General features: G+C 43.2%; 1 protein-coding gene across 1 annotated transcript in view; it reads left to right on the top strand.

The window, feature by feature from the left end:
- The window catches only part of GPC4 (glypican 4), a 115,622-nt gene that overhangs the window by 33,064 nt on the left and 70,004 nt on the right, over positions 1-12,554 (top strand). Inside the window, exon 2 of the mRNA XM_040089075.1 lies at positions 11,171-11,329. Coding sequence (XP_039945009.1) covers positions 11,171-11,329 — 159 coding nt within the window. The remainder of the gene's footprint in view (positions 1-11,170; positions 11,330-12,554) is intronic.

Below are 12,554 nucleotides of genomic sequence, written 5' to 3'. Positions count from 1 at the left end.
TATTTGTGTATTTATTAATACACTGCCCTTTAATATAGTTGTTTGCAGTTGGTCTTGTGTTTTTACTTGGGTTTGTTTTTTTCTTGTTTTTTTTTCCCTTCTCTTCTGTGTAAAGTTGGTCTCAGAATTACAGCAGGTTCCGCAGTGCCTATTTTGGATCCCACAATAAGGAATTAATCTCTCTGGAAGTTAATTAGTATCTCTCTTGTGCTCCAATTTGTAGATTAGATTACTGTTTGTATAAAGCCTGGGATATTTTTTTAATTTTATTTTAAGTCGAAAACAGGAAATTGTGGCTGAATTCTGTCGAGGCTTTCCCTGTTTTTCAGGTGGTTTCAGAGTTTTTTGCCCCCCTGCACAGCTCTGAGCCAAACCGAAGGAAGAGACGGAGTCTTCAGGTTTAGATTTTTCAAGGTTGCATACTTTGTTTATTGTTTCTTATCTTACAATTTTCTCAGCGTCTAACAAGATGTTTGCAGCTGCATGGACTTCTCACGTCTCTCTCCGAGCTGGGTTGTCCTTATCTTTTATACTAATTGCTACGTATTTTTTATTTACTATTTCTTACCAATGTCTATCACTATTACTAAAAAGGTCATTTTTACTCTGACCCAATCCTCACTAACTACTTTGTGCCACGTCACTGCTGAAATGGAGTGAGGGAAGGAGAATGAAGAAGAAGGAGACAATGCCCCAAATTCTCCATCTTGCCCCCATTCACTTCAATGCTAAGAATCTAAAATTACTGTTTTTTCACCCTGTGATAAGCTAAACTACTATCTTTCACACTCTTGTAGCCTGTAAACCCTCTCTCAGTGTAGGAAGTTTTTCTCATAGACTGAGATCAAAGCTAGTGTCTCTCTAAGCTCTAGGCTGGGGTCCCAGACCCCCCTGCCCAGGTCCCTGACCCTCCAGGGCAACTAAAGGAATGCCCTGGACTCCAACAGAATTCCACAAGCTTTGTTTCTTATTTGAGGAATTAAAAACATCTTTAGGTTTTGGGGTTTCTTAAAAAAATTTTGCTTGGGTCACAGCTGCCAGTTTGCATGTCCTTAGTGCTCTTACTGCTGTGGAACTCATGGAAATGGTATCTCTGCTTTGTGTCATGGTGCATGTGTAGTTTTGCTTGTGCAAGCAGGAAAGTTTCACTTCTGTTGAGCCCCTGTGTAGCTGATAACATTGGAAAGGGGAGATGTTCAGGGGGTTTTGCCACACAGCTACAGTTCCAGTGCCTTAGGACAGTGGTGCTTGCCTTGAAATGTGCCAGTGCCACCAGTTGGGACAACAGTGGCTTCCCATGGTAGTGCAGCTCTCAGCTGAGATCTGTCTTACCGAGTGCATCCACAAAACCATGAATGTCTTACATCCTTCTGAGTTTCTTTTGTTTTGGAGGTATTTTTCCACATAAAGCATGATTCTCAGAATCACAAGAGTCATCTACTGCCAGATCTGGGACTTGCCAGTGGATGACCAGTCTGCTGGCACAAATAGGTGAGCCTGGGTGCATCTCACAAGAACCTACTGTGTAGCTCTGAAATGTGTTTTTGTGCATTGACACTGGAATCAGCTGTGTTTGAAAAGGAAAAAAATAACTGGAAAAGTAGTTGCCAGCAGCATATTTCTGCTTTTTCCTGCCTGCCCACATGTGGTGCCACCCTGCACTGGTGTGAGCATCCCTGGAGGTGCTTGGTGGAGGGTCTGGGGCATGCAGAGGGAGAGGAGACAAAAGTGGAGGGAGAAAATGTTAAGGAGGAAAAAATATTCCCATTTAAATTACATTGGTTGTGATGGAATCAGTTTTGGTGAAAGGCTGCTTTTTTTCTGTCAAACAGCAGAAAGCTTTAGGGGAAAAAAATACAAACAGGCAGGGTTTTTGGCTTTGTTTTGCCTTCTTAATGGGGAATTTGAGGAAGAAAACGAGAAGCCTCACAATGAAAGTAACTGTGTCCCAGCCACATCTCTTCTATTTGCTGTTCCTTGTACCTGAGGCTTCAGTAATTCTGTGTATTTGCTGTTCCAAATGGATTCTCTTCCCTGCCACCCCTTTTGCCCCCTTTAATTGCATTAAATTATACTTGGTGGGGCTTTTTGGATTACCCTGATAAAATCTGCTGGCCAATCTCTGTTGAATTTTGAAGTCTAATTGCTGGCTGTATGCAACTTTTTTCCTGTGACTTTTATCCTTAGGTAAAGGTAAGAGTTACTGACTGCAGGTATTGAGCTTTTTATGTGTTCTTTGGTAGCTGATAGAGGGGCTCAGTCATCCTGGAGGAGGGTTGGTCTATTATCTGTATCCAACCTCCTCACCAGAGAAGTGAGAAAAAAAAATAATAATTTTCAGCATACCTTGACCCTTGTATACCACCACTCACTTAGTGTGTGTAGGCAGAAATGGGTTATGAAAACTATTTCATGCCTGAAGAATTTAGTGATAATAAAGAAAATTTGCATTTCCTAAGTTCTCACTCAGAGATACCAAGGAGGGGTTTTTTTTGTTGTTTTTTTTTTAATTAAGAAACAACTCTTGGTTTTCATTGAAGGTTTCTGTCTTAGCTAGAGCCAGGGAGAATCCTGTAGTTAGCCAGAGTTATTTCTTTTCAGATTTGCTTAAATAAGAAGTTTAATTATGTAATATTTTAATATTCTTTTTCCCCCTTTCCTTATTTGTATATTCAGGTCTTTGTGTGGTTTCTCTCTCTTTTGATGTTTGCAGAAATGTATTATCTTCATCTGTCTGGTTTGTGTTTGGTGTGCCACTAATTGACTCAATATCCTGTTTGTTGTAATGAAAGCAGGCTCTATCATGGCATATTTTTCCAGGGTGTAAAACCTTGCAGTATTTGGGCCACCCTGTCGGGTAGGAAATTGTTGACTGTGCTATGGAAATGAAGCAGTGATGGTATTTTTCCTCAGGTGAGCTGAGTTTTAGCTTTTAATGAACTCTTTAAACCTCGCTGAAGGCAAGATCCTGCATCCTCCTTGCTTAGACATCACCTGCAAAGGGCAGAGCCCCCAGCCCAGATGTGCTGTAGAGAGTTTCTGGGTTTGGTCCTTGGGGTCTTCCCACCTGAACCTCTTCATTGCCCCAACCTCAATTTGAGAGCTGGGCAGGAGGGGATCTCAGTTGACCCGTGATGCTTCTCTAGGCTGCTATGGAGAGCAGAGACAGATCTTTCTTTTGTTTGGGGCTGAAGAGCTAGGTTAGGAGTGTGGGAAGGGCTCTCCTGGTCTATCCATGCCCAGGAAGGATGTCCCAAAATCACTCCAGTTGACCTCAGCAGACAGCATTTACCCAGACTTGGTCCTTCAGGGACTGGCTCTGTCATCAGGTCCAGGATGAGCTTTGAAGTGGTTATTTGAACCTAGGCAAGTGGATGCAAGAGCCCTCTTTGTGTCCTAAATTGCTCTTTCCAGTAGAAAATTGTTTCTTAATGTGCATTTGGCTTAATGTACACACATGGATATAAATCTCTCTTGTTCTCTGCACTCCCTGACCCTCTTGGCAGTAAATTTGGGAACCCAAAGCTGTCAACAAAGCAAAATGGAAAAATAGAAGCCACAGACCTCGGTTGTGTACGATATTTTAAGTAACTGTAGGTACACACTATGGAAATAATTAGGATTATTTGTTGTGTTGAAGGGAGGTATGTCACAGGTATTGTGTGCACTGCCATTCCCGTGTCTGCAAGATGGATTAGCAGCTGAGTTAACAGATGCAGTAAAGCTCAACTGAAAATAGTTCACTGTTGTTGCATAGGTGAAAGGGCTTTGGTTTGGGTATCAAAGAGTGTATTTTGACTGCTTGAAAAGTTTGCAAAAATAAAAAATCATTTCACTATTATAAGCTTTCTCTGTGAGTCTGGGGAATTTTTTGTGCCACTAATCAGCAGAAAACTGAAATGCGCATTGATTAATAACCTAAGTGGAAGGGCAGGGGAAACAAGTGGCTTTAACATTAATAAGGCAAATAAACCATTTATTTAAAGTGGTTGCTAATTGGGTGGGATGTTAAATATGCTGCATGCTGGCACATGGTGCCAAACTGTGGTACTTCCATAACCCTACCAGTCAGCTTTGGGAGCTGACTACATGGTGAAGATGTCTTCTGGCTTAAAAAATCCTGTGTGGTTGGAAAAAAAGGTTCAGGTGGGGATGAGAATCCATGATGGTTGAATCTAGGAACAAGATCTGTGATTCTGAAAGGGCTGGAGCCCCATGCCTGGATGGAGAGTGGTGCTGGCTGCTGACATTCATGGTGAGGACCTGAGTAAGGGAACACGGGGTGTGCTCACTCTTCTGGTGCTTTTTAGGTGTGAGATCCCAAAAGGAATTACTAATGTTTTGAGGAGGGAAGAAAGGAAAGCTGACTGGTTGCATGAGCCTTTAGAATGGGAAGGGGAATAGGAAATGATTCACATTGGAAAATGGGGTATGTTATTTTGTGCCTGGTGATAGATGTAGGGAGGCTGCTGCACAAAGTGCTTCTCCTGGAAGCATGTAGTTGAAATAAGGGTTTGGGATGGTTGTAACACCATGCACTCAGGAGCATCGAGGGAAGTACAGCCCCAGATGTGCCAGCCTGGTTTGCCCTGCTCTGATCAGAGGGTACCAGCAACTCTGCATCATTTGTAGGATGTGAGCATAGGATTCTAACTCTGCTGCCCTTGGTGGACATCACCACTGTTAGCAGGACCTCAATGCTGTTTTACATCCCTTCCTTCCTGGCATGGGACCATCTCCACAGGAGTATTCTTCCCAGTAAAATAAACACAAGGCCGACTGTTGTCATCATTGAGATGGCCACAGCACTCAAGGGTGCTTCTTTAAAAACTTCAGAGGGCTCCAAGCATCATTACCTCCTTATCTAAAAGTATTTCATACCTTTTCTATGTTGCAGTCCCATGAGTAGCTCCACACAGCTCTGGCTCTTTCTCTCCTTCTTCTACCTTCCTTCTGCATTTCCAGCTCACTGCTTCCTGTCCCTAGCACAGCCACCTAACCCTGTCTGTCCCTCATACAGCATCTTACCCTTTCTGTCCCTTGCACAACCTCCTGGCCCTTCTTCCTCACAACACAGCCAGCAAACTCCAACTGACTCCTCCCCCACCTAGTTCACTCCTTTATCACACCTATAGCTGTGAGGGCAAGGCTGTTCTCACTCTTTGATAATTAACACAGCTGCAATGTATGGGGGGCAAGATTGCCTTTAGCACTATGTCTTCCCACAGCTGACAGCAGCACAGCTTTAAAGCAAGTGGAGAACACTGACCACCCAGTGAAAAAGGAGAGTTCTGATAAGAGGCATCAACTAAAAATTCAAGCTTGCTCCTTCTGCCAGGAAGAAAGCATGCCTTGAAGCAGTGTGTGTGTGACAAGAGGAGGGAGGAGGTGGCAGGGCTGCTTTGGGGGTGCAGTGTACCCCAGAGACAGCTATTTTTTCCTCCCTTTGGTGTTCACAGCTTAGTGTAATTTCACCTGGAAATAGTTAAATGCCAAGACTAGTAGTACTTTTCGTTAGCAGGTATCTTAACAACAGTGTAAGCAGTGATTATACTGTGGCTGTGCCGACATCCTTGTAGGTATTACGGCAGCGCCATTGAAGATGGACAAGAGCTCATGGTCTATTCCCAGAGGTGCTTAGCATCCCCAGATCATTTTGTAGCCAGGAAAAGGGGACATTTTTGGTATTTTGAGTAAATCAAAGGTGATTGGATTGAGTGGACAGTTTGGTAGATGTGTCTGTCTCAATGACTCTGCCAGAGTCATTCACAAGCTCATGCTTTTCTTTCTTCCTCTTGCCCCTTGCTAATGCAGGGCTGGAGCAGTGAAGGTGTGCTCAGGGGTGATGCTAGTGTTTCTTGTCATCTTTGTTGGGGGTTTTGTAAAGCCTCGGTAGCATGTCAATTATATCTGATGGGTGGAAGCCTAATATTCTGTGATAATTAGAAGACAAGTCTAGTGTGAAATTGGATTAGGGTCCGACATTACAGTCCAGGATTCCTTTGGTAGTTGGTTCAGAGGAAGTCATAAAACTCCTTTAAAGATGACACAGGCCCATGTGTGCTAGAAGGGGGAGGCAGAGCACAAGGCTGAAATGCTGGCCTCGCTTTCAGGTCCTCAGGAGTGTTTGCCTCCTGCTCCTCTACCACCCAACCTTACCTCAGCCTGATTTCTCACATGGGAGCAAAGTCCAGCAGTAACGTCTCAGACCATAAACCACTTCTGGATTATTTATTGAGCTCCAGTGAAGGGCTGGGCTGTGTGAGGAGCCTTTTAAAGAAATACCCTCCCCCCCCCCCCCCCCGCCTCCCAGTAAACTACTCTTGGAGCTTTAGCTAGTTTTGCAGTTAGCTGTCCTTAAAGTATGAACTTGGGAAAGGTGAGGAGAAGCAGGCTGGAAAGATGTGCTAGACATCCAGAAACAGCATTTTGAAAAGGTCTTGGAAAATTGTTTGGTAAAGAGAACTGCTTTTCAGTAACATGTAGCCTCTGAGTTTGCACTGCTCACTTATTTAATGAAAACTTGTTTTTCAACACATTGCAAAATAGTTGATTTAGAAGAAACTCTGCGTGCCTGGAGTCTGCTAAATGTGGCATTTCTGTAATGGCTTAAACCATAATTTTGCAAGATTACCTTTCTGAGTGCATTTGCTTGGATGCACAGATAGTAATGTCATGTACCATCACATTTCTGTCTTTAAACAACCACCTTCATTCCCCAGAGGTGTGCTGTTAACCAGCCAAGGAGCAAGTTTCTTTCATAATTTTTGGTCCCTCATTTCTGTCTCTGTACTCATATGTATCTTAAAATAAGGAAAAGTCTTGCTGCAACAGGCCATGAGAAAGATCTGCTGCAAATCCATGTCAAGCTGTGGTGATGGTGTGCATATGCGGTAGATATTTGGAGTCAATCTCTGCTACTTGAGCTCTTTTTGCCATGCAGCCCCAGATGTGATGATTGCACACCCTACCAAACAATTCAGTAAAAAGCCTAACTTGAAAGGTGGCTATGGCAGTTATATTTTTGCTGTGCTCACATGGTGATAAATTACAAAAGCTGCCGAGGTTTTCACACTCAACAGTAGATGAGGAGTTGCCTTGTATGGGCGTTATTTGATGAGTTTTAACTTGGGAAATAATTATTGCCGAATGTGTCCTTGACAGTGAGCGCACACCATAAGCGTTCTCTACATAATATACATAAACATTAGATCTCTGCGAAGTACACCTAAATAACCATATTTTTCACTCATTTTCCTTAGAGGAGTTCAATGCGAGTTTGACAAAGAGCTTTGGCTTTGATCTTGGCTCCTGGTCGGTGTTTGTGTGTGTGTGACTGGTCCATGCTCACATGGAGCTCTCCAGCCTTCATCCCTTCCATTCCCCTGCTTGTAGCACCGTGATGTTTGAAAGTTGATGGATGATGTCGTGCATCAGGGTCTGTCTGCATGGGATGACTCCTGTGGATGGATCCTGAATGGATCAGCTCTGCTAGCAGATTTAAAAGGCCAGACATGAGATTTCTCACACACTGTGCCAGTGTTGGTTGTATATATTCTTAGGGATGCGGTTGTGCTAAGGACAAACCTCTGTGTGGGAAAACTGGGACCCCCAGTGTCTTCCAGTGACTTTCCAGTGGCATCTCCTACTTTGGCATAAGAAAAGTGCAAGAAAAGCAGCCCACAGATCTAAACTTTCTGGTTTTTTAAATGCCGGGTAGCAGAGTGCATCCTCCTATGATTAGCACTGAGTAGCCAGAGCTGGAGTTGAAGAATTCTTGATCATGAGCCAAGACCACATAATGCTGACATGACTAAAAAATATATTCCATAATTAGATTGCTTATTCATTCATTTTTCAATGTCTGAGTTACATTTTGGAGCATTATTTCTTAATGATCAACTAAATGGGATCTGTGCAAGATTGGTTTACTGTCAGTAGTGCTCTTGCTTGGCTTTGCACATGTGTTCTGGGGCGGCATTGTCAAATCTGGGACAAAGGGGATTAGAGGAAATGATTTTGCTTTGTAACATTAGGCAGGATGGTCATTGTAGTTTAATAATGTAAATAGATGTGAAACTGATACTTGTATTTGTGAAAAACACTGGGCTTTTTTAATAATAATTTGGAGAAGTTGTTAAAACCACTGTATTAGAGATTGTAGGGCATCTATGGACAGCTTCAGAAGTGTCTGTGAAGTGTAACTAGGAAAAGAAATCCTGCTATCAATAGGTCTGAATTTGCTTTGCTGCTATTCTTGGTTAATGTTGTGTCAGAGGCTTAGTCCTGTATTGGAATTGGAGCAGAGATTGAAGGTAAAATAAAGCAGTGATGCTTAGGCACTTTTTTATTTTGATGCTTGCCGGTAAGGTTGTGTCTTGGGTTGCAATGCAAGATGTAACCAAAAGTATGTATTCTATTGCCATCTGATGAAACCAGTTGGGGAGGTGTTTTCTTTATCTCTTCTATGACCCATTTCTCATAACTCCAGGGGGGGAGGGGGTGGGTGTATTTTGTTAATGGGCCAGCTGTTAAAACCAGATGAAGCAGTGTTCTTTATCTCTTCCACAACCCATCCTCCCTCCAGGGGGATATCTGCTGTTAATGGGCTATTAAGGCTCACTGCATGACTGATAAAATTACATCATCCCCTTGTGAGATGCTCCACCCAGCAGGAGGAGCCAAGCATTCCTACCTGGATAAAATCTGAGAGTCAGAACACCAGGAGAGCCTGTTTTCCACTGGATTCCCAGAGGAAGACTGGACCCACCTCACCACCACTGGACCTTCAGAGGAAAACTACACCCTTCTACAGGATCATCTCTGCTCCAACAGAACCACATCTGTCACTCCAAGAGGACTTAATTGGACTGCTACCAACACTCTGACCAATAGGGTGTCAGGTTGTATTCTGACACTGTTAGTGTTTTCTTTTTTGCTTGTTTGCTTTTTTGTACTACTACATTTTTATTTTTAATGTTCCTAATAAAGAACTGTTATTCCTATTCCCATATCTTTGCCTAAAAGCTCCTTAATTTCAAAATTATAATAATTCAGAAGTAGAGGGTTTACATTCTCTATTCCAAGAGAGGCTCTGGCTTTCCTTGGCAGACACCTGTCTTTCCAAACCAAGACAGGTGGGCTCAAAGAGGAGTGCTCAAGCATGCTCTGTGATGTATTTAGTGGGCAGTATCTGAAAATCTGGGTGCACCCCTTCCTCTTGTTTAAATGACTTATGAAACTACCTGGAGCTGCCTCCCTTGGAGCTGTGTATTTGCTGCTGGAGGTGCTCCTCTGAGACAGTCAGAAGTAGTCTGTGAAAAAAGATGTATCTGCAAGGAGTCAGTGAGATTTTTCTGTGTTTTCTGAAAGCTGTGCTTAAGCAGTGGTGCTTCCCATAGCAGACTTTGAGCTTTCTGTAATTGAAGAGCAGTGGATGGTCTTGTGCAATAAATTATCTGTGTCAGAATTATCTGCTGGTCAAGGTCTCTCTTTAATGCCACAGAAAACAAACAAACCCTGTAGCACAACAGGGAAATAGATCTTTGGAGTTGATGTTCTTAGGAACTATACATCTAAACAGAGAGATGACAAAAATATTTTTGTCATTTTTTAAGATGGCCCTGAAGTGTCTGTAAGGAGAAACACTAACTTTTCTGGACTAGAAAGTCATCCAAAATGATGCAAAGGTTCACTACCTGGGCAAAAGACACTGTTGAGAAATCTTGCACAAGGCAGGCAGAGCATCAACCTGTTGTTAACCACGGGCAGGCTTTGAACTGTCCAAAACCTGCTTTTATTTCTCTAAACCCAGTTTTGATGCTCTAGCAGGTAGGATGAACAGCGCTTCCTTAAATGTGTGGTGCACTGCCTGTCAGGAAGATGTTATTTTCTGCATGGGGGCTGACAAGTCCTTTGCAACTCTGACAGTGAGTCTCTGAACCTCCATGGTGGTTGGAGGTCCTTGTGTATTTCCAGGGTGGGAGCAGGCAGGGATGAGCTTTTCCTTCTCCATCTGTTTCCTCAGAATGAAGGATAAGGTCTGGCAACAGGGTGTGAAATGGGAGAGAAGGTAGCAGCTTACATGTTTGCTGTGCCTTTTAAAATACCATCTTACTTGGAAACATGAGTTTCTCATCCTGACTGCTTGTTTTGATTGTATCATCTTTGTTGACAAAGATTTGCACAATTTGCCTAAATTTGAACCACTTTGGCATCAGCCCACCTACTTTGTGTTGGTGCTGTGTTTTGGGGCCTGTCAGAGAGCTGGAGCTGAGGACTGCTGTGCTAAGGGTTTATCTTGGCCCACAAAACTTGACAATGGTGTTTTACGGATGGTGCAGGAAGAGGACAGCTTCATCCTACACTGCTGCAAGGCATCTAAAAGGAAATTATATGGGTCCATATCCTACGTCCAGTTTGTCTGAGAGATTTTGAAATTGAGCTGTTGCAGATACTGAAACACTTGGTGATGATCCCTCTGACCAAGCCAGCTTGAGCCGGATGACTCTTAGGAAAGAATTAAATTAAGGAAAAAAAATCTGTTTGAAGTATCCAAAAACAAACCCCCTGTTTCCTCCAGGATAATGACAGAAAACTGCAAAATTAGGAGCTGGGAAATATGAAGCGTTTTCATGAGCCATTGCATAAAGCAAGTATAATTTAGTGTCAGTGACAACTGTGCTTCTGAGAGAGACTACTTCTCCTCTGATAATTGGACTGAGGAGGAGTGAAGAAAAAAGCACTTATCTGGACAAAAAGGGCCATTGTCACTGATGTTGTGTATTAACTGAGTGAACTGGAAGTATTTAAAATACTCAGCAAAAACTTCATGCAAATTACCATATACAATATATCTATATACAAGTCAATTTTCTGGTTCTTCAGACTATACTGTACAAGATTAGTATTTGTTTATTCTGTTTATTAACTGAATAAGTAAGAAGACACTTTTTAATGTTCTCACAGAAAGACAATGTTTTTACATGTATTGCTATAATGTTTCTCTAAGGAATCAGATTTTGTTGTGCTTGGTCCAGCACTCACAGTGAGAGCATCTCTTTGCAAGTAAATGGTGCTGTAAATCTTCGTACACCCTGCCTCATGAGACCTCTTTTCTCTGGCACAGAGAATCCTTTTAACTTGGGATATTTTCTTCTCTGCTTTTCAGGTGACCACTTGAAAGTCTGCTCACAAGCCTACACATGCTGCTCTCAAGTAATGGAGGAGAAGTACAGTCAGCAGAGTAAACGCGACTTCAGAAATGCTGTTGTAGAGCTTAACAATCACCTACAAAACATGTTTAGTTCCCGATACAAGAAGTTTGATGGTAAGTGCAGAGACCTTGAACTTGCTCTCCTTGGGATAAAAATGTGAACAATCCCCATCCTCTTGTTTTCTATGCAGTTGTTCTGCTCTGTCTCCCCCTTTGCTGGGAAAGTTCATGACAGCTCAGAGGCCAGAGCATGCCTTGTTTTGCAATCCTGTGAGAGAGAAGTATTTGCTGATTATGGCTGCTTGTTTCCCAAAGAGAGAGATCTTTCTCATTAATCTTTAGCAAAGCCATTTGTAGCAATGCAGGGTTTAGATGGTGGTGCTGCTACCTATTTCCCAATAAGCATCTCCCGTGGAAAGGCCGCTTGGGTAGGCATTCAGGCAAAGCAGTCAAGTCCACACACCACACATACCATGGCTAGCTCAGCGAAGAGAGGCAAGAAGGGCCTTTTGTATGATAAATTCCAGCGAAGGTTTATTCCAACATGCCGAAGGGGATCAGGGACAAAAGACCTGGCCATGTGGTCTGCACAGGGTCAGTGGCCAATGATCTGAGAGCACAGGGGCGGTACAAAGGGCAGTGCCCTATAGGGAAGACAAGGCTGGCTACCTCAGCTACCAGGGATACCACAACCAATGGGGAAACAGGGAAAGGAGAAACCATGAAAATTAGGGGCATATGGGGAGAGCAGAACTGAGGTGAATCGCATAGGCACCATGGGGGAAGTCTTTTCTTTCAGCTTAGGTGGAGACTCTATGGTATATTCTTCCAGGGCAAGGCCCTCAGGATTCCCCTGAGGGGTTCGAAGGATTCCACAGCCATTTTGCTCTAACGTAAATTGGCAGTTGGTTTTGTTGGTACATCCCTGCAGCTTGCGTAATTTTAACATGCACATCTTGCAGCCCTGATCCACAACAGTGCTGATCTTTCCCAGCATGTTGTGAACCCACAGGATTTGTATCCATCTCACTTTTATACTTTGGGGCTAAGCAGAGCAGCAGATAAACACAGAGTGGTTTTGTGTGTAGGCTGAGGGTTCAAGTGTGATGCAGGTCAGAACCATAATGAACAAGTCTTGGCTGAGTTCCCATCGCTGGAGTGATGATAACTGCTGACAGATAAGCAAATGACTGGTCTCGGTATTGGCCTTGGGTCCACAGTGTATCCTGTCAGACTGGCTCTCCATAGGGCATGCGTAGCTGTTCTGGTTTAAGACAAATTTGGGAGAAAACTCTTGTATAGGATCCTTCTAAGGAAGCAAACTCAAGTGGCTCCTCCT

The sequence above is a fragment of the Hirundo rustica genome, chromosome W, assembly GCF_015227805.2.
Source record: "Hirundo rustica isolate bHirRus1 chromosome W, bHirRus1.pri.v3, whole genome shotgun sequence".
NCBI lineage: Eukaryota > Metazoa > Chordata > Aves > Passeriformes > Hirundinidae > Hirundo > Hirundo rustica.
The sequence above is the reverse complement of the archived record's forward strand: the minus strand, read 5'-3'. Positions and strand labels throughout refer to the sequence as shown.